Here is a 20,946-nt window from a genome sequence, read left to right as displayed (position 1 = left end):
ACCGCGCCGCAGTGCTCGCCGGGAGATGTAGTCCCAGCTCCGCTCTGCATACAAGCTGCAGTATCAGTCAGGCACTACTATCCCGGCATCCCCTGGCCCGCCGTCGCCCGCAGAGCACGCTGGGAGCTGTAGTCCCGCCAGTGAGGCCGGGATTGGGTGGAGTACACGGTTACAGTCCGGGTACCCTCGTTGTGTCCCCCCCGACTGCAGCCACACGGCGGAGGGCTGAGTGATGGCGGCTCCGGGCTCCTCCGGTCCCGGCTCGGCCTCTAATCCGCGTAAGTTCAGCGAGAAGATCGCGCTGCAGCGCCAGAGACAGGCTGCGGAGACCGCGGCCTTCGAAGAGGTCATGATGGATATCGGCTCCACTCGGGTAATTACATATCGCGATATTTCACCTGTCACTGTCATAACCCACCCGCCTGTCACTCCACACGTGATGCTCTGTCGCCGGGGCGTCAGCAGGTCCCACGCGTGGTGCCCTGTCGCCGGGGCGTCAGCAGGTCCCACGCGTGGTGCCCTGTCGCCGGGGCGTCAGCAGGTCCCACGCGTGGTGCCCTGTCGCCGGGGCGTCAGCAGGTCCCACGCGTGGTGCCCTGTCGCCGGGGCGTCAGCAGGTCCCACGCGTGGTGCCCTGTCGCCGGGGCGTCAGCAGGTCCCACGCGTGGTGCCCTGTCGCCGGGGCGTCAGCAGGTCCCACGCGTGGTGCCCTGTCGCCGGGGCGTCAGCAGGTCCCACGCGTGGTGCCCTGTCGCCGGGGCGTCAGCAGGTCCCACGCGTGGTGCCCTGTCGCCGGGGCGTCAGCAGGTCCCACGCGTGGTGCCCTGTCGCCGGGGCGTCAGCAGGTCCCACGCGTGGTGCCCTGTCGCCGGGGCGTCAGCAGGTCCCACGCGTGGTGCCCTGTCGCCGGGGCGTCAGCAGGTCCCACGCGTGGTGCCCTGTCGCCGGGGCGTCAGCAGGTCCCACGCGTGGTGCCCTGTCGCCGGGGCGTCAGCAGGTCCCACGCGTGGTGCCCTGTCGCCGGGGCGTCAGCAGGTCCCACGCGTGGTGCCCTGTCGCCGGGGCGTCAGTAGGTCCCATGCGTGTTGTCCTGTTTGGGGGGCTCTGGTAGATTCTACGTATGGCGCCCTGTCACACGGATGTCAGCAGATCCCACGAGCGGTATTACTATGAACAGAAGGCTCTATGTCTTTCCAGTCAGGTTAATGACAGGCTTTGTGGGTGAGGTTTGTGTGTTTTCTTGCACCAGGTGTCATCATTGTACATGGGAACAGTTGTGGCCCTTTGTGACTTTGTTTGTGTGACAGTTACAGGTGCAGAAGCTGAGGATGGCTCACATGCGTGGACCTTATTATGGAGGATCCCTTCCTAATGTCAATCAGATTAGTTGTGGCTCTGCTGAATTTCAGGTAATCACAGATTACCCCCTTCTCTTAATTCTCTTATCTACTACTGTGGCCCCTTATATTTAGCCTTTTATCTATTACCTCTATACTGTGGCCCCTTCCTTTTCTTATCTATTACCTTTGTACTGTGGCCACTCACCTTCCTCCTTTTATCTACTACCTCTGTATTGTGGCCCATTATCTTCCTCCTCAAATTACTACCTCTGTATTGTGGCCCCTTATCTCCCTCCTCTTATCTACTACCTCTGTACTGTAGCCCTTTATCTTCCTCCTCTTACCTACTACCTCTGTACTGTAGCCCATTATCTTCCTCCTCTTATCTACTACCTCTGTACTGTAGCCCTTTATCTTCCTCCTCTTACCTACTACCTCTGTACTATGGCCCCTTATCTTCCTCCTCTTACCTACTACCTCTGTACTGTAGCCCATTATCTTCCTCCTCTTACCTACTACCTCTGTACTGTGGCCCATTATCTTCCTCCTCTTGCCTACTACCTCTGTACTGTGGCCTCTTATCTTCCTCCTCTTACCTACTACCTCTGTACTGTGGCCCCTTATATTCATCCTCTTACCTACTACCTCTGTACTGTGGCCCATTATATTCCTCCTCTTACCTACTACCTCTGTACTGTGGCCCCTTATCTTCCTCCTCTTACCTACTACCTCTGTACTGTGGCCCCTTATCTTCCTCCTCTTACCTACTACCTCTGTACTGTAGCCCTTATCTTCCTCCTCTTACCTACTACCTCTGTACTGTGGCCCTTTATCTTCCTCCTTTTATCTACTACCTCTGTGCTGTGGCCCTTTATCTTCCTCCTCTTACCTACTACCTCTGTATTGTAGCCCATTATCTTCCTCCTCTTACCTACTACCTCTGTATTGTAGCCCATTATCTTCCTCCTCTTACCTACTACCTCTGTATTGTAGCCCTTTATCTTCCTCCTCTTATCTACTACCTCTGTACTGTAGCCCATTATCTTCCTCCTCTTACCTACTACCTCTGTATTGTAGCCCTTTATCTTCCTCCTCTTATCTACTACCTCTGTACTGTAGCCCATTATCTTCCTCCTCTTACCTACTACCTCTGTACTATGGCCCCTTATCTTCCTCCTCTTACCTACTACCTCTGTACTGTAGCCCATTATCTTCCTCCTCTTACCTACTACCTCTGTACTGTGGCCCATTATCTTCCTCCTCTTGCCTACTACCTCTGTACTGTGGCCCATTATCTTCCTCCTCTTACCTACTACCTCTGTACTGTAGCCCATTATCTTCCTCCTCTTATATACTACCTCTGTACTGTGGCTCATTATCTTCCTCCTCTTACCTACTACCTCTGTACTGTGGCCCATTATCTTCCTCCTCTTACCTACTACCTCTGTATTGTAGCCCATTATCTTCCTCCTCTTACCTACTACCTCTGTATTGTAGCCCATTATCTTCCTCCTCTTACCTACTACCTCTGTATTGTAGCCCTTTATCTTCCTCCTCTTATCTACTACCTCTGTACTGTAGCCCATTATCTTCCTCCTCTTACCTACTACCTCTGTACTGTAGCCCTTTATCTTCCTCCTCTTACCTACTACCTCTGTACTGTGGCCCATTATCTTCCTCCTCTTACCTACTACCTCTTTATTGTAGCCCTTTATCTTCCTCCTCTTACCTATTACCTCTGTATTGTAGCCCTTTATCTTCCTCCTCTTACCTACTACCTCTGTACTGTGGCCCATTATCTTCCTCCTCTTACCTACTACCTCTGTACTGTGGCCTCTTATCTTCCTCTTACCTACTACCTCTGTACTGTGGCCCATTATCTTCCTCCTCTTACCTACTACCTCTGTACTGTGGCCCATTATCTTCCTCCTCTTACCTACTACCTCTGTACTGTGGCCCATTATCTTCCTCCTCTTGCCTATTACCTCTGTACTGTGGCCCATTATCTTCCTCCTCTTGCCTGTAACCTCTGTACTTTGGGGCCCAAGTCCCTACTTTTCCTTCCTGTGACTAAACCATGATGGGTTTGACCCTCTCCACCTGATCCCTCATTTTGTCTTCTTATTGTCCCGCAGGGCCCCCCACAGTCACCACTGGACCCGTCACGGAGCACTCGCCACCAGGGCCTAGTAGAAAGAGTGCACAGAGATCCGCGTCGGATGATGTCACCACTGCGCCGTTACATGCGGCAGATATCCTATGTGTATACTGGTGGGTGGAGGGTGCGTCTTCAGCACACAGATGCTGTAATGAGTCTGGGGTCTGTCCTTTTACTCAGTACTGTATAGCCATGGATAAGAAACAATAGATTTACAGAATAGCACTAAGCCCATCTAGGTACCGGGCGTTGCTATGTGGGGTGGTGGGTCCTGTGTAAGTAGCACACGATATGGGAGAGGGACGGCTGTTACCTTCTTGGTCTGTGTCGTCTCCCTGGGTAACGTAAAAAACATCATACACTATTGTCTCTTGTGGTTCCTTAACCTGCTCACGTGGACAGCTCTCCCTACGCCGTGTCCTACCTTCCTCCGCACCAGGAGTCCGACTTCAGGAGGTAACTTACCTTGTGTAACTGTGTGCGTTCCAGCCCTTAGATATGACACAGACCACCTCTGCTTCTGTTGCATTGGGTATATTTGTGTCCACAAGTGCCCACCTCTGCCAACATGGTACAATCGAGGTTCGGCAATCGATCCAATTGCAGGCGGTGCCCGTGATGTACTGTGCGTATATCAGGGTTGCATAAAATTGGATTTAAAAACAATAAATAAATCCAATTTTATGCAACCGTGGTGCATATGCAGCACTTACAGTAGCCCCGAGAGTGCATATTTTAATATGCACCACTATGTGGATGCCATAAAAAATTGGCGCTATCGGAATGATTTAGTGTGACGTCACTGTCGTCCAATGGCACGGTTACCCCCGAGTGATTATGAAATGTTGATGCTGTTAGGGCTCCCCCTGCTGGTAGATCTGATCCCAGCCACCAGTGATCATATGGGTAGTGTGACCACCCTGTAGGACTCCTGTAATAATCCTGTTTTTCATTATCAAGGAACTTACCCTGGGGCAACTACCCCTCGGATACAGGACAGCTGTTTAGGCTGCCGAACGCTTTAAACAGGTGAAATATCTTGTACGTCTCTCCTGTCTCCTCCCACCCTCTGCGCTGGGAGCTCCTGCTGCTTCTGGCTTCCGGCAGTGTGCGTCGGGTGACTGCGTGGTGTGAGATTGTGTTTCTACATGGCCGCTGTGTCCCCTGCAGTGAGATGTGTCTCCGCTTCCAGCTTCGCCCTGTCCTCTACCTCCCTTGTACCCGCCGCGTTCCTGTCCTGACCGAAATGTGCACTATTCCCCCCCCATCAGAACCAGCTCTGACTCGGCTTTGCACACCAGCGTGATGGAGCCATACCCTGCGCCACCACAAGGTGTCTCCACCCCCACCAGGAGGAGCGGTAAGTGCTGACTACAGTATAATATGTGCATGTAATAATTGGCTGGTGCTGTCCCCTGACCTTAGGCAGCAGCTCATTATCTGCTATTACTGGCTGCGAGATATCACGTTGCTGAGCCCCAGACTCTGCCGGGATGCCTGGACAGAGTCACATTATCGCAGCGATGTCTGATGTATCCCAGCATTCCCAGTTCAGATGAGGTATAACATTACACGCCTGGGGCCTGATGCTGTGGTCCATGCAGAAACGTCTATTGGCGGTCATCTGTCTGCGTCTGCAAATGCTGCTATGGTCTGTGTTCGCAGTTGCTCGCAATGACACGCCCACGGTGCTTCCATAACACACCCACTGCACAAGTAGCCGCCTCCCACCACCTAGGAACACCCATTTTTTTTCCCCGCCCCCTTTCTGTTACCGTCTGACCCGACACAACGGCGCCTTTCTGGGTACGCTCTGTGTGACGCATGCGCCGTAGGGGTTTTACGAAATGATATCGCCTGCGCAGCTGCAAACAATCATTCGGCTACGTGAACATGGGAAATGCCCGCAGCTCTGGTTCAGGCCCCTGATGTTAGAGATCCATGCCAGGTGGACCACGGCCATGTAAGCCAGAGCACCCAATTGGCACATTAATATGCTGGCAGCGGTACAGAGTATTTCAGCTCAGCCAACTCCAATCAGGTCATCTAAACGGAAAGATAATATATATATATATACATACATACACACACCTTGTCTCTGTGCGTTGCAGCATTCCCGTTCCCTGTCCTAGGAATGGAGGAACCTCAGGCAGAGGGAGCACACCTACTGAAGCCTTGCGACGCCAAAAAGGTGAGTCCGTATCTGTGACACGAGGCGCTCCGTGTGTCCGATCGGCTTGTACATATGTCTTTTCTCCCACAGCTGCCCAACGCCTCCTCCCGTCCCAAGTCTTGGGAGGTCCCTGGGATCAGGTGAGTGAATTCGGGGAGGCGGGTTATGCCGTTATGCGGCCTCGGCATGGGGGCGTCCTCCTGACAGTATGCTGTGATTTTTGTTCTAGCATTTTCCCATCGGCAGATCCAGCTGCCATCGTGCTGCCAGTGTCCTCAGTGCTGAATACCGGCGGCTCGCTGCCCGACCTGACCAACCTCCACTTCCCCTCGCCTCTACCCACCCCGCTGGACCCGGAGGAATCGGGATTCGGCGGTCTGAGCGGAGGGAGCAGCACGGGTAACCTCGCCAGCACCATGACCCATCTGGGCATCAGCAGGATGGGGCTACCCCCGGGATATGATGCGTCAGGTATGACTTCTGCTCTCTCAGCATGCGTCCTGGGTGAGCCCCCCCAAGTTCCCCGCCGCTGATTGTACTTTATTTCCCTGCCTCGCTCCCATCAGTGTCAGACACTATACAACGCCGGGACACCGCACATAGATGCCGCCATGTTCTAGGAGCTGCTCATTGTGTCTCTGCATTTCTCCGTATAGGTTTCTGCTCTGCGGCCATCATGCAGAATTCGCTGAGCCGTCAGACTCTGCAGTCATCGCTGAGCAACCCCAACCTGCAGAGCTCCCTCAGCAGCGCCTCCTTACAGACGTCCTTCAGTAACCCGTCGCTGCAGTCCTCGCTGAGCAGCCAGTCCCTGCCGTCCTCCCTCAGTAACCAGTCCCTGTCCCCCTCTGTCAGCAGCCACAGCCTGCAATCTGCCTACAGCACACCTTCCTCTCCTTCCTCCTCTTCCTCATCCTCCTTCCCCCCACTGGCTTCCGCCTCACTTAACACCTCCCCCCGCCGTCGGGTCCCCCTCAGCCCCCTGACGCTGCCCATGGCGGGGGATTCCCGCAGGACACACCCGAAGCAGTTCTCCCCTACCATGTCTCCCACGCTGACATCCATCACACAGGTAATCAGAAGCTTGTACATAGTAGTGGGGGGATTTCTGTGTAAGATGGAGATATTAGCAATATTGGTATTTATTAGACGTCATCAGTGTTATCTGTCTCTTGCTGTCATTTGTAGGGGGTCCCTCTGGATACCAGCAAAATGCCAGCCGATCAGAGACTGCCCCCTTACCACTATAATCATCCCAATGTATATTCCCATTCACATCAGTCCCAGTCATCTGTCCATGAATCCCAGCAGCCTTTGCACCAATCCCAGCAGCCTTTGCACCAATCCCAGCAGTCTTTGCACCAGTCCCAGTCATCTGTCCATGAATCCCAGCAGCCTTTGCACCAGTCCCAGCAGCCTTTGCATCAGTCCCAGCAGCCAATGCATCATTCCCAGTTACCTGTACATGATTCCCAGCAGCCTTTGCACCTGTCCCAGCAGCCAATGCATCAGTCCCAGCAGCCTTTGCACCAGTCCCAGCAGCCAATACATCAGTCCCAATTACCTGCACATGATTCCCAGCAGCCTTTGCGTCATTCTCAATCATCCGCAAATGAATCCCAGCAGCCTTTGCATCAGTCCCAGCATCCTTTGCATCATTCTCAATCCTCTTTGACTGAATCCCGACAGCCTTTGCATCAGTCCTGCCAATCGTTACATCAGTCTCAGCGCTCTGTACACGAGTCCCAGCAGCCTTTGCACTATTCCCAGACATCTGTACACGAGTCCCAGCAGCCTTTGCACTATTCCCAGACATCTGTACAGCAGTCTCTGCACCAGACCCGGCAGCCCTCGAGCCAGAACCACCAACAACTGCACCACGCCAACCAGGCTTTAAACCAACGCCAGCAGCCATTACTAGAGGTTTCCCAGAATTCTTTGCACCACTCTTCCCACAAAGATGATCATGACGTTCCATCCAGCATGCAGCCTCTCTCTTACCAGCAGAATTCGGAGGGCCTGCCGTACCAGTACTTCCTGGGAGATTACAATGTGAGCAGTGTGAGTGACTGAGATGTGCCCGTCACCGTCCCTGTCATGTTCTGCCCTCATTGAGCTGTGCTGACCGCCAGTCCCATTTTCTCTCCGCAGTCTCTTCTCAGCAGCCTGTTTGATGACTGTGACCTGCAACTGCCCACTCAGCGGTCCGGGGCTCTGACCCAGCAGGTACGGTGCAAACCTTCATTGTGCTGGTCCTGGATCAGCCCCCTCCCAGCGGCCTGCCTCTTATTACACATACTGTGTACCTCCATTACATGACCCGGGACTGAGGCTGCAAAATGGATGGGTGACAGAGGGCAGAGCGGGGCTGAGGCCGGAGGCTGCATGTGGGGTGAGTGAATGGGGCAGAGGACAGACCAGGGCTGAGGCCGGAGGCTGCATGTGGGGTGAGTGAATGGGGCAGAGGACAGACTGAGGCCGGAGGCTGCATGTGGGGTGAGTGAATGGGGCAGAGGACAGACTGAGGCCGGAGGCTGCATGTGGGGTGAGTGAATGGGGCAGAGGACAGACTGAGGCCGGAGGCTGCATGTGGGGTGAGTGAATGGGGCAGAGGACAGACTGAGGCCGGAGGCTGCATGTGGGGTGAGTGAATGGGGCAGAGGACAGGCTGAGCCGGACGCTGCATGTGGGGTGAGTGAATGGGGCAGAGGACAGACTGAGGCCGGACGCTGCATGTGGGTTGAGTGAATGGGGCAGAGAACAGACTGAGGCCGGAGGCTGCATGTTGGGTGAGTGAATAGGGCAGAGGACAGACTGAGGCCGGAGGCTGCATGGGGTGAGTGAATGGGGCAGAGGACAGACTGAGGCTGCATGTGGGGTGAGTGAATGGGGCAGAGGACAGACTGAGGCCGGATGCTGCATGTTGGGTGAGTGAATGGGGCAGAGGACAGACTGAGGCCGGAGGCTGCATGTGGGGTGAGTGAATGGGGCAGAGGACAGACTGAGGCCGGAGGCTGCATGTGGGGTGAGTGAATGGAGCAGAGGACAGACTGAGGCCGGAGGCTGCATGTTGGGTGAGTGAATGGGGCAGAGGACAGACTGAGGCCGGAGGCTGCATGTGGGGTGAGTGAATGGGGCAGAGGACAGACTGAGGCCGGAGGCTGCATGTGGGGTGAGTGAATGGGGCAGAGGACAGACTGGGGCTTGTTGGATGAGTGAACGTGGTGCAGCTCCCCATGTGGTTGTGGTGACTCTCTGTGTGTTCAGTTTGGACAGTGTAACATGGTGGATGATGGGCACCTGGCTCTAAGCGGAAGCTCGTTCCCCGGAGAGTATCCTCATCTCCACATCACTGGGCTCAGCGGCAGCAACAGCTGCAACTCGCAGTCATTTAAGAAACAGAACAGCAGCAATTGTGGCCGGCATGACCCCATCCCCAATATCATACTCACAGGTGTGTATGCAGCTGGTGTCTCCTCCCCGTCCGTTCCTATCCCCATCACCTCCTTTCTTCTATGCCTTTCTTTCCATCCCCCCTACTCTCCTTCTATAACCCCCTACCAGTGTCTCCCCCCCCACACACACTTACCTCTCTCTTCCTGTTACTGCTCCCCCCGGATACAACTATACCTATGTTTATCAAGCTTCCATCTTCATCCTTTAGCTGTCGATTCCCCGCCTGGCTTCTCCAAGGAGATCACGTCCGCATTGTCCTGCGTCCCCGGCTTTGAGGTGGGTCAGTCGCTGGGCCTGGAGGAAGACCTCAACATTGAGCCGCTCACCCTGGATGGACTCAATATGCTCAGTGACCCTTACGCCCCACTGACCGACCCACAGGTAGAGGACTCCTTCCGCTGTGACCGGCTGCAGTGAATTCTTACCTGGTGGCTGGCTCTTCTACAGGAGAGCGTTCATCCACCATAGGCTACAGCATGTGGCCCAGGGTATAGACAGCAGTATGGAGCCACCTCACATGGTCATTGTGTTCTAGTATGTGACATAGCTGCTTACTGATAGGCTGTGCTTCACCATGTGACCGGTCCCGTGATGCCACCAGCCTCCCGTCTATCTTACAAGCTTCACTCATGAAGGAGTGAAACGCGTTGGAGGAACTTCGACACAGAATGTAAAATAATGTAATATAATCGGTTAAAGAAGAAGAGAATGATTCTATTTACTGTATTTGAAATCTATATTTTGTTATTCGTGGGACAGATTTTATAAAGCACTTTTGTGTGATAGTTCTAGGGATTTTCATCCCATAATCCTTTGTGATAATTGTTCCGCACCTAAGAAACAAATGAGGATCTCCGGGATTCACCAGTGACCTTCAGCTAAATAGGGCTTGATTTACAAAGAATTCATATTTATTTTTTTATGTTATTGGATTGTATAGGACTGTCCCAGCTAATTAAGTGAAGACTAATTGCTGGATGTGTCACATCTTGTTTAAGGAACGGTGAGGATTTGTCAGGTGTGGACTGCAGTACTAACAGACACCCAGCAGGTGGCACTGTATTACTTTGTGGCAAATTCTCATCACAAGTGACAGAGCCAGCATAACAAGCCATAGCTCTTATATGAAACTCCTCTATAACACTGATCACCTCTCGCTTGTCTAATTAAGGTTACTTATGGACAGTGTGGATCTGGTTAGCCAACGGATCTTGTCCTTTTTGGCAGCTGCACTTATGGCGTAGTCGACGGGCACAGGATCATGCACGTCTAACGTCCCTCGCTGCTGAGTGGGTGTAACTGGTGTACCAGGGCCTATGCATGTGTTCTGACGGCGTGTTATGGTCGTGTAGATAGAACAGCGACCTGGGCATTCTGTATTACCACGTAACATCGTCTTTATCCAGTCAGCGGAACAAGCGATGTAATTACAGCTGCGGAGCGCAGCTTTTGCCTATAACATATTGCAGTAGTTGTGTAAAAATAGGTATGTCGGAACAATGCTCTGCTGCCAGACTTCATAGACATTTTGTGATGGTCTCAGACACATTAAAAAAAAATCCTTCAATAGGTATCGACCTAATTTTCCTGTTTGTGAAAAGTACGCTGTTCAGTGCTACTCTTTCCATTCTCAGAGATCTGAGGACCAGCATGCCCAGTCTTCGGTGTCGGGGCTTAGTGGGATCTAGTTTATAGGAGGGCGGGGGCCTGGAGGGGGAGGCTGTACGAGCGCAGAGGTAGGAAGAGCGTAAGTAGCCAAAGGTATGGTAGACTCCATAGTGCGGAGACAAAAGGGGGGGGGAACACGACTTGGAGCGATGTGCTGCAGCTACGCAATGATCCATCTATTACCGTATGCCACCGTAGAGGTGCGAGGTACAATTAAAGAGGTCACTGGTGGCAAAATAGCTCTGCTTGACTGTGGCATTTGGCGGCCATTAGGCTGAATTGAGCCCCGGCCCACATCCACACCTCCCCTTCCCCACACAAGGTTTGTCAGCCATACGTAGAATGAGGGCTGCTGCCTCTTATCCAGTTATTACAGGAAACACTTCAAAGTGCCTTTAGTTTCCCAACAACTATATACTCCAGGCTGTATATGCTGCACCGCGTATTAGAGGAACCTGGATGTCCACCTTATTCTGTGACGTACATTTCTGTTCCACTTGTGAGGCCGATCAATAGAGCCGACACGTTTTTCATTGAGATTTATTTATTTACAGTCATTTAGCAGCATGGATGGTGTAGTGGTTAGCATTACCTCACAGCACTGAGATTGCAGGTTCGATTCCCACCACGGTCGTAACTGTGGAGTTTGTATGTTCTCCCATGTGCTTGGTGGTTCTCCGGGTGCTCCGGTTTCCTCCCAGGCCCCAAAAATATACAGGCAGGTCAATTGGCTCCTGACAAAAATGAACCCTAGTGTGTATGTGTGTGTCCATGTGATAGAGAATATAGAGTGTAAGCTCCTCTGGGCAGGGATTGATGTGACTGATATATTCCCTGTACAGCACTATGGAATATATTCGCGTTCTACAAATGTATAATAATAATTTTTTAGCAGCCAGTATTTTATAAATGAACATTTCTCCCTTTCCTAACAGAGGGTGATATTCAGGAATCGCAAAGCCCCCCGTCACGGCGCCAATGTCCCGTTTACAGAAGGATCCTCTCCATTTCCTCTTTATACTTTTGTAACAAACGCTGTATAAATGTATATATTTCTATGGAAGTTGTCTTTTTTTATATATATATATATATATATATATATGATAGTAAAAATAAATCTACTGTGGTTACACCCGGTGTTTCCGGTCGTGGTGTCGCTATGTGTCTGTGTGAGAAGACGCTGTACCGCTGACAGTACGCATACATCCCCTGGACACGTTATTGATGTTGCTATGTCCGACTTGGAAATTGATTTTATTACGGAATACGTAAGGTTGCTCAACATCCCCATATTATTCACTGTATAGATAGGAGTTATACATAACACTGTGATCTAATACATAAAGTGGCTGAAATTATAATGAACGTGTAATGACACAGAGCGGCCGCCAGGGGTCTCTGCAGGAATAATGCGTTCCTCTGTGTCCCCCTCTGTACCTGCAGGCCGAGACTCTATCGTAGCAGGGGACGCTCTACGTATGTACGTGGTGTCGGCCGCCTGACCTAGTCTCCATGGTAATCGCATACGCTCTATCCTACTGCCCCGTCTCTCTGATAACACGGAGCCGCTCTAGAACGCAGCGCCCACTCTATGGTGGGCTGAGAATGACAGCACCGTGCACCGGGAGCGGTCACCGGAAGCGACTGTGGGGCCCTGAGCGGAAGTAGTCTGGTGAGCGGTGACATATACCTGGGGTACAGGGAGGGGTGTAGTATATGAGGGAGTAGTGACATATAACTGGTATACAGGGGGTGTAGTATATGGGGTAGCAGTGACATGTACCTGGTATACAGGAGCTGTAGTATATGGGGTAGCAGTGACATGTACCTGGTATACAGGGGGTGTAGTATATGGGGTAGCAGTGACATGTACCTGGTATACAGGGGGTGTAGTATATGGGGTAGCAGTGACATGTACCTGGTATACAGGGGGTGTAGTATATGGGGTAGCAGTGACATATACCTGGTATACAGGGGGTGTAGTATATGGGGTAGCAGTGACATGTACCTGGTATACAGGGGGGTGTAGTATATGGGGTAGCAGTGACATGTACCTGGTATACAGGGGGTGTAGTATATGGGGTAGCAGTGACATGTACCTGGTATACAGGGGGTGTAGTATATGGGGTAGCAGTGACATGTACCTGGTATACAGGAGCTGTAGTATATGGGGTAGCAGTGACATGTACCTGGTATACAGGGGGTGTAGTATATGGGGTAGCAGTGACATGTACCTGGTATACAGGGGGTGTAGTATATGGGGTAGCAGTGACATGTACCTGGTATACAGGGGGTGTAGTATATGGGGTAGCAGTGACATATACCTGGTATACAGGGGGTGTAGTATATGGGGTAGCAGTGACATGTACCTGGTATACAGGGGGTGTAGTGATATATACTTGGGATGTAGGGGGGTGTAGTATATGGGGTAGCAGTGACATGTACCTGGTATACAGGGGGGTGTAGTATATGGGGTAGCAGTGACATGTACCTGGTATACAGGGGGTGTAGTGATATATACTTGGGATATAGTGGGGTGTACTGATATAAACCTGGGATGTAGGGGGGTGTAGTATATGGGGTAGCAGTGACATATACCTGGGATGCAGAGGGTGTAGTATATGGGGGAGTAGTGACATATACCTGGGATGCAGAGGGTGTAGTATATGGGGGAGTAGTGACATATACCTGGGATGCAGAGGGTGTAGTATATGGGGGAGTAGTGACATATATCTGGGATACAGGGGGTGTAGTATATGGGGTAGCAGTGACATATACCTGGGATACAGGGGGTGTAGTATATGGGGTAGCAGTGACATATACCTGGTATACAGGGGGTGTAGTATATGGGGTAGCAGTGACATGTACCTGGTATACAGGGGGGTGTAGTATATGGGGTAGCAGTGACATGTACCTGGTATACAGGGGGTGTAGTATATGGGGTAGCAGTGACATGTACCTGGTATACAGGGGGTGTAGTATATGGGGTAGCAGTGACATGTACCTGGTATACAGGAGCTGTAGTATATGGGGTAGCAGTGACATGTACCTGGTATACAGGGGGTGTAGTATATGGGGTAGCAGTGACATGTACCTGGTATACAGGGGGTGTAGTATATGGGGTAGCAGTGACATGTACCTGGTATACAGGGGGTGTAGTATATGGGGTAGCAGTGACATATACCTGGTATACAGGGGGTGTAGTATATGGGGTAGCAGTGACATGTACCTGGTATACAGGGGGTGTAGTGATATATACTTGGGATGTAGGGGGGTGTAGTATATGGGGTAGCAGTGACATGTACCTGGTATACAGGGGGGTGTAGTATATGGGGTAGCAGTGACATGTACCTGGTATACAGGGGGTGTAGTGATATATACTTGGGATATAGTGGGGTGTACTGATATAAACCTGGGATGTAGGGGGGTGTAGTATATGGGGTAGCAGTGACATATACCTGGGATACAGGGGGTGTAGTATATGGGGTAGCAGTGACATATACCTGGTATACAGAGGGTATAGTATATGAGGGAGTAGTGACAGCACAGATGGTGTAATGGTTAGCATTACCGCCTCACAGCACTGAGGTCATGGGTTCGATTCCCACCTTGGCCCTAACTGTGCAGAATTTGTATATTCTCCCTGTGCTTGCGTGGGTTTCCTCCAGGTGCTCCGGTTTCCTCCCACGCTCCAAAAATATACTGTCAATATAATTGTCTCCCAACACAAATTAACCCTAGTGTGCATGTATGTGTGTGAGCATGTGATAAGGAACATAGAGTGTAAGCTCCGCTGGGGCAGGGACTGATGTGAATAGCCAAATATTCTCTGTAAAGCGCTGGTAATAAATATACCTGGGATACAGGCGGGTGTAGTATATGGGGTAGTAGTGACATATACCTGGGATACAGTGCGGGTAGTAGTGACATATACCTGGGATGCAGAGGGTGTAGTATATGAGGGAGTAGTGACATATACCTGGGATGCAGTGGGTGTAGTATATGGGGGATATACCTGGGATGCAGAGTGTAGTATATGAGGGAGTAGTACCTGGGGTAGTAGTGACATATACCTGGGATGTAGTATATGGGGGAGTAGGGACATATACCTGGGATGCAGAGGGTGTGTAGTATATGGGGGAGTAGTGACATATACCTGGGATGCAGTGGGTGTAGTATATGGGGGGAGTAGTGACCTATACCTGGGATGCAGAGTGTAGTATATGAGGGAGTAGTGACATATACCTGGGATGCAGAGGGTGTAGTATATGGGGGAGTAGTGACCTATACCTGGGATGCAGAGGGTGTAGTATATGAGGGAGTAGTGACCTATACCTGGGATGCAGTGGGTGTAGTATATGGGGGAGTAGTGACATATACCTGGGATACAGTGGGGGTAGTAGTGACATATACCTGGGATGTAGTATATGGGGGAGTAGTGACATATACCTGGGATGCAGAGGGTGTGTAGTATATGGGGGAGTAGTGACATATACCTGGGATGCAGAGGGTGTAGTATATGAGGGAGTAGTGACATATACCTGGGATGCAGATGGTGTAGTATATGGGGGAGTAGTGACATATACCTGGGATACAGGTGGTGTAGTATATGAGGGAGTAGTGACATATACCTGGGATACAGGGGGTGAAGTATATGGGGGAGTAGTGACATATACCTGGGATGCAGAGTGTAGTATATGGGGGAGTAGTGACCTATACCTTGGATGCAGAGGGTGTAGTATATGAGGGAGTAGTGACCTATACCTGGGATGCAGAGGGTGTGTAGTATATGGGGGAGTAGTGACCTATACCTGGGATGCAGAGGGTGTAGTATATGAGGGAGTAGTGACCTATACCTGGGATGCAGAGGGTGTGTAGTATATGGGGGAGTAGTGACCTATACCTGGGATGCAGAGGGTGTAGTATATGGGGGAGTAGTGACCTATACCTGGGATGCAGAGGGTGTAGTATATGGGGGAGTAGTGACCTATACCTGGGATACAGAGGGTGTAGTATATGGGGTAGCAGTGACATATACCTGGGATGCATAGGGTGTAGTATATGGGGGAGTAGTGACATATACCTGGGATGCAGAGGGTGTAGTATATGGGGGAGTAGTGACATATACCTGGGATATAGGGGGTGTAGTATATGGGGGAGTAGTGACATATACCTGGGATGCAGAGGGTGTAGTATATGGGGGAGTAGTGACATATACCTGGGATATAGGGGGTGTAGTATATGAGGGAGTAGTGACATATACCTGTTATGCAGGGGATGTAATGTGTGCAGTATGTGACGGGGATTTAGTGAGAATGTATTGTGTGTAGCATCCTGTATGTGTATGTGAGATATAGTGAGAATGTATTGTGTGTAGCTGGATTATGGTGAGCATCCTATATGTGTATGTGAGATATAGTGAGAATGTATTGTGTGTAGCTGGATTATGGTGAGCATCCTGTATGTGTATGTGAGATATAGTGAGGGTGTATTGTGTGTAGCTGGATTATGGTGAGCATCCTATATGTATATGTGAGATATAGTGAGAATGTATTGTGTGTAACTGGATTATGGTGAGCATGCTATATGTGTATGTGAGATATAGTGAGAATGTATTGTGTGTAGCTGGATTATGGTGAGCATCCTATATGTGTATGTGAGATATAGTGAGAATGTATTGTGTGTAGCATCCTATATGTGTATGTGAGATATAGTGAGAATGTATTGTGTGTAGCTGGATTATGGTGAGCATCCTATATGTGTATGTGAGATATAGTGAGAATGTATTGTGTGTAGCTGGATTATGGTGAGCATGCTATATGTATATGTGAGATATATTGAGAATGTATTGTGTGTAGCATGCTATATGTGTATGTGAGATATAGTGAGAATGTATTGTGTGTAGCTGGATTATGGGGAGCATCCTATATGTGTATGTGAGATATAGTGAGAATGTATTGTGTGTAGCTGGATTATGGTGAGCATGCTATATGTATATGTGAGATATAGTGAGAATGTATTGTGTGAAGCATCCTATATGTGTATGTGAGATATAGTGAGAATGTATTGTGTGTAGCTGGATTATGGTGAGCATCCTGTATGTGTATGTGAGATATAGTGAGAATGTATTGTGTGTAGGTGGATTATGGTGAGCATGCTATATGTGTATGTGAGATATAGTGAGAATGTATTGTGTGTAGCATCCTGTATGTGCATGTGAGATATAGTGAGAATGTATTGTGTGTAGCTGGATTATGGTGAGCATCCTATATGTATATGTGAGATATAGTGAGAATGTATTGTGTGTAGCTGGATTATGGTGAGCATGCTATATGTGTATGTGAGATATAGTGAGAATGTATTGTGTGTAGCTGGATTATGGTGAGCATCCTATATGTATATGTGAGATATAGTGAGAATGTATTGTGTGTAGGTGGATTATGGTGAGCATCCTGTATGTGCATGTGAGATATAGTGAGAATGTATTGTGTGTAGCTGGATTATGGTGAGCATCCTATATGTGTATGTGAGATATAGTGAGAATGTATTGTGTGTAGCATCCTATATGTGTATGTGAGATATAGTGAGAATGTATTGTGTGTAGCTGGATTATGGTGAGCATCCTATATGTGTACGTGAGATATAGTGAGAATGTATTGTGTGTAGCTGGATTATGGTGAGCATCCTATATGTGTATGTGAGATATAGTGAGAATGTATTGTGTGTAGGTGGATTATGGTGAGCATCCTATATGTGTATGTGAGATATAGTGAGAATGTATTGTGTGTAGCATCCTATATGTGTATGTGAGATATAGTGAGAATGTATTGTGTGTAGCTGGATTATGGTGAGCATCCTATATGTGTATGTGAGATATAGTGAGAATGTATTGTGTGTAGCTGGATTATGGTGAGCATCCTATATGTGTACGTGAGATATAGTGAGAATGTATTGTGTGTAGCTGGATTATGGTGAGCATGCTATATGTATATGTGAGATATAGTGAGAATGTATTGTGTGTAGCTGGATTATGGTGAGCATCCTATATGTGTATGTGAGATATAGTGAGAATGTATTGTGTGTAGCATCCTATATGTGTATGTGAGATATAGTGAGAATGTATTGTGTGTAGCTGGATTATGGTGAGCATCCTATATGTATATGTGAGATATAGTGAGAATGTATTGTGTGTAGCTGGATTATGGTGAGCATCCTATATGTGTATGTGAGATATAGTGAGAATGTATTGTGTGTAGCTGGATTATGGCGAGCATGCTATATGTATATGTGAGATATAGTGAGGGTGCACTGATGTATAACTCAGATTTAGTGACGATGAAGTGTGTGGGATATATAGCTAGGATGTAGTGAGGGTGTAGGGATGTGTAAAAGGGGTATAGTGAGAATGTATTGTGTGTGTCGCTGGTCTATAGTGAGAGTCCAGGTATATAGCATTGGGAGATAGTGAGGGTGCAGTGTATTATGGTGATGTGTAATAAGGATATTGTGTATTGAAGTATATTTGGGATATAGGGGCATCTTCAATTAGCAGCGAGAAATACCAGAGTTTTCGCCGACATCGCTGGTTTTACATGCGAAAAAGTATCGCGCTCGTCCCAGCATATCCCCGTATTCAATTCCAAATCAGTGAAAGCGGAACCTGGCGAATTCGAAACCAGCAAAAAGTCCTGTCAGATTTGGGGAAATCAGCCTGACACCTCCCAAAAGATGCACTGACATTGGGGATCACTGCAGATACCCCCAAATAGGCCTGAAGAAGGTATTTGGGGTACTTAAATGCTCTCAATAGCTGGTAATTAGCGTTTTTGCAGAAGTGGTGAAGAATAGCATTTAGCAGGGTTTTTGCAGAAAATAACTAGTCCCAGCAAATTAGGGGTACATGAAAATGGGTGATGGCATATTTTTGAAATTGCTAAAGTGATGTTTTAAAAAACTTAAGAAAAACACCTGCAATCTTGAAAACACCTGGGGCATACTTGGGGTATGAAAGTACTTTTTTGGTGTTCTTAAGTAATTTTTTATACTTTTCTTTTTTGACATAGTGTACCTTTGGGGGACTGTCCCAAGGGTACAGGGTGGTTCCCGCAAGTTTGCACCCCAAAATCCCAATTCTGCACTTTTTTCCGCCGGGTTTCATGGACGAATCTTTTTTGCCTATTTCAATGCATTGATTTTCCACACCAGCGAAAAGTCTTTGGAATTGAATACGGGGATAAAGTTTCCGCCTGGCGAAATTACGTCACTCGCGTAAACTTTTTGTCGAAAACGGCTTATCGCGGCTTATTGAATATGGCCCTTAGTGTAGCTGTGAGGGCGCAGTGCTGTATAGCTGGGAGATAGTGAGGGCGCGGTGACGTATAGCTGGGAGATAGTGAGGGCGCGGTGACGTATAGCTGGGAGATAGTGAGGGCGCGGTGACGTATAGCTGGGAGATAGTGAGGGCGCGGTGACGTATAGCTGGGAGATAGTGAGGGCGCGGTGACGTATAGCTGGGAGATAGTGAGGGTGCGGTGACGTATAGCTGGGAGATAGTGAGGGCGCGGTGACGTATAGCTGGGAGATAGTGGGGGCGCGGTGACGTATAGCTGGGAGATAGTGAGGGCGCGGTGACGTATAGCTGGGAGATAGTGAGGGCGCGGTGACGTATAGCTGGGAGATAGTGGGGGCGCGGTGACGTATATAGCTGGGAGATAGTGGGGGCGCGGTGATGTGTAGCTGGGAGATAGTGAGGGCGCGGTGACGTATAGCTGGGAGATAGTGGGGGCGCGGTGACGTATAGCTGGGAGATAGTGAGGGCGCGGTGATGTATAGCTGGGAGATAGTGAGGGCGCGGTGATGTATAGCTGGGAGATAGTGAGGGCGCGGTGACGTATAGCTGGGAGATAGTGAGGGCGCGGTGACGTATAGCTGGGAGATAGTGGGGGCGCGGTGATGTGTAGCTGGGAGATAGTGGGGGCGCGGTGACGTATAGCTGGGAGATAGTGGGGGCGCGGTGACGTATAGCTGGGTGATAGTGGGGGCGCGGTGATGTGTAGCTGGGAGATAGTGGGGGCGCGGTGATGTGTAGCTGGGAGATAGTGGGGGCGCGGTGACGTATAGCTGGGAGATAGTGGGGGCGCGGTGACGTATAGCTGGGAGATAGTGAGGGTGCGGTGACGTATAGCTGGGAGATAGTGGGGGCGCGGTGACGTATAGCTGGGAGATAGTGGGGGCGCGGTGACGTATAGCTGGGAGATAGTGAGGGTGCGGTGACGTATAGCTGGGAGATAGTGGGGGCGCGGTGACGTATAGCTGGGAGATAGTGAGGGCGCGGTGACGTATAGCTGGGAGATAGTGAGGGCGCGGTGATGTATAGCTGGGAGATAGTGGGGGCGCGGTGACGTATATAGCTGGGAGATAGTGGGGGCGCGGTGATGTGTAGCTGGGAGATAGTGAGGGCGCGGTGATGTATAGTTGGGAGATAGTGGGGGCGCGGTGATGTATAGCTTGGAGATAGTGGGGGCGCGGTGATGTATAGCTGGGAGATAGTGAGGGCGCGGTGATGTATAGCTGGGAGATAGTGAGGGCGCGGTGACGTATAGCTGGGAGATAGTGGGGGCGCGGTGATGTGTAGCTGGGAGATAGTGAGGGTGCAGGGTGTGCATTGAGCAGGCACAGTTAAAGTCTATGTTCATCTCTTGGGGTCAGTGACCATTTCTATTGCTTTGGAATTTTCCTGTCTCCTGTGTTGCAGATTACCAGGTGGTGGCTGCTCCTGTATCTGTTCCTCTATAACCCCCCCCCCTATGAGACTCTCCACAGTAACACTACGTCCTGGCTGTCAGTCGGAGCACTAGCACATGCCCAGCATTCTGGCCCTTGTAGGACCCTGTGTGAGGTCCTGCTCCCCCGGCATGAGGACATGAGGGATATCTTTAGTGCCCGCGTCCTATAAGTGTCTCACTAGATGTGACAGGTGCACGGTGCCCCCCTCAGCCGGCGCTCTCTGCCACTCTCACATTTCCGGGAAGCCAGGCCTCTGCAGCGTGGTGCTCCTCATTCATGTTTGGTGGCTTCTCCTTCTGTATCATATGTAACAGAAGACGTTTCTGCGTGAGACGTTCATCTTCACGTAGTTCATGGCTATCTTC

At 50.1% G+C, this 20,946-nt stretch overlaps 1 protein-coding gene across 6 annotated transcripts; it reads left to right on the top strand.

Annotated features, from left to right (window-relative positions):
* Positions 1-34: 34 nt before the first annotated feature.
* On the top strand, positions 35-11,932 carry CRTC2 (CREB regulated transcription coactivator 2). Of its 6 annotated transcripts, none has more exons than XM_088447265.1 (15): positions 35-373; positions 1,314-1,409; positions 3,476-3,592; positions 3,893-3,954; positions 4,459-4,527; positions 4,770-4,858; positions 5,610-5,689; positions 5,762-5,811; positions 5,901-6,142; positions 6,328-6,743; positions 6,860-7,732; positions 7,823-7,897; positions 8,939-9,125; positions 9,336-9,508; positions 11,731-11,932. In XM_088447265.1, the coding sequence occupies exons 1-15, from the start codon at positions 233-235 to the stop codon at positions 11,836-11,838; spliced, it is 2,778 nt and encodes a 925-aa protein (XP_088303391.1). In that variant the 5' UTR covers positions 35-232; the 3' UTR covers positions 11,839-11,932. The 6 variants fall into 6 exon arrangements, with proteins under 6 accessions (XP_088303391.1, XP_088303390.1, XP_088303392.1 ...); XM_088447264.1 differs by having other exon boundaries at positions 36-373; positions 1,308-1,409; XM_088447266.1 differs by having other exon boundaries at positions 37-373; positions 1,308-1,409; positions 6,860-7,723.
* Positions 11,933-20,946: the final 9,014 nt, after the last annotated feature.

The sequence above is a fragment of the Taudactylus pleione genome, unplaced genomic scaffold (assembly GCF_031769625.1).
Source record: "Taudactylus pleione unplaced genomic scaffold, aTauple2 ptg000427l, whole genome shotgun sequence".
NCBI lineage: Eukaryota > Metazoa > Chordata > Amphibia > Anura > Myobatrachidae > Taudactylus > Taudactylus pleione.
Note: the sequence above shows the minus strand (reverse complement) of the source record. Positions and strands in the feature narration are given on the sequence as shown.

Bases quoted from the DNA above. Each gene is read 5' to 3' on its own strand.
- CRTC2 (XM_088447264.1), top strand. From the start codon at position 233: ATGGCGGCTCCGGGCTCCTCCGGTCCCGGCTCGGCCTCTAATCCGCGT. The intron at 374-1,307 runs GTAATTACATAT...TTTGTGTGACAG, and splicing joins TGGATATCGGCTCCACTCGG to TTACAGGTGCAGAAGCTGAG. The intron at 7,898-8,938 runs GTACGGTGCAAA...CTGTGTGTTCAG, and splicing joins CCGGGGCTCTGACCCAGCAG to TTTGGACAGTGTAACATGGT.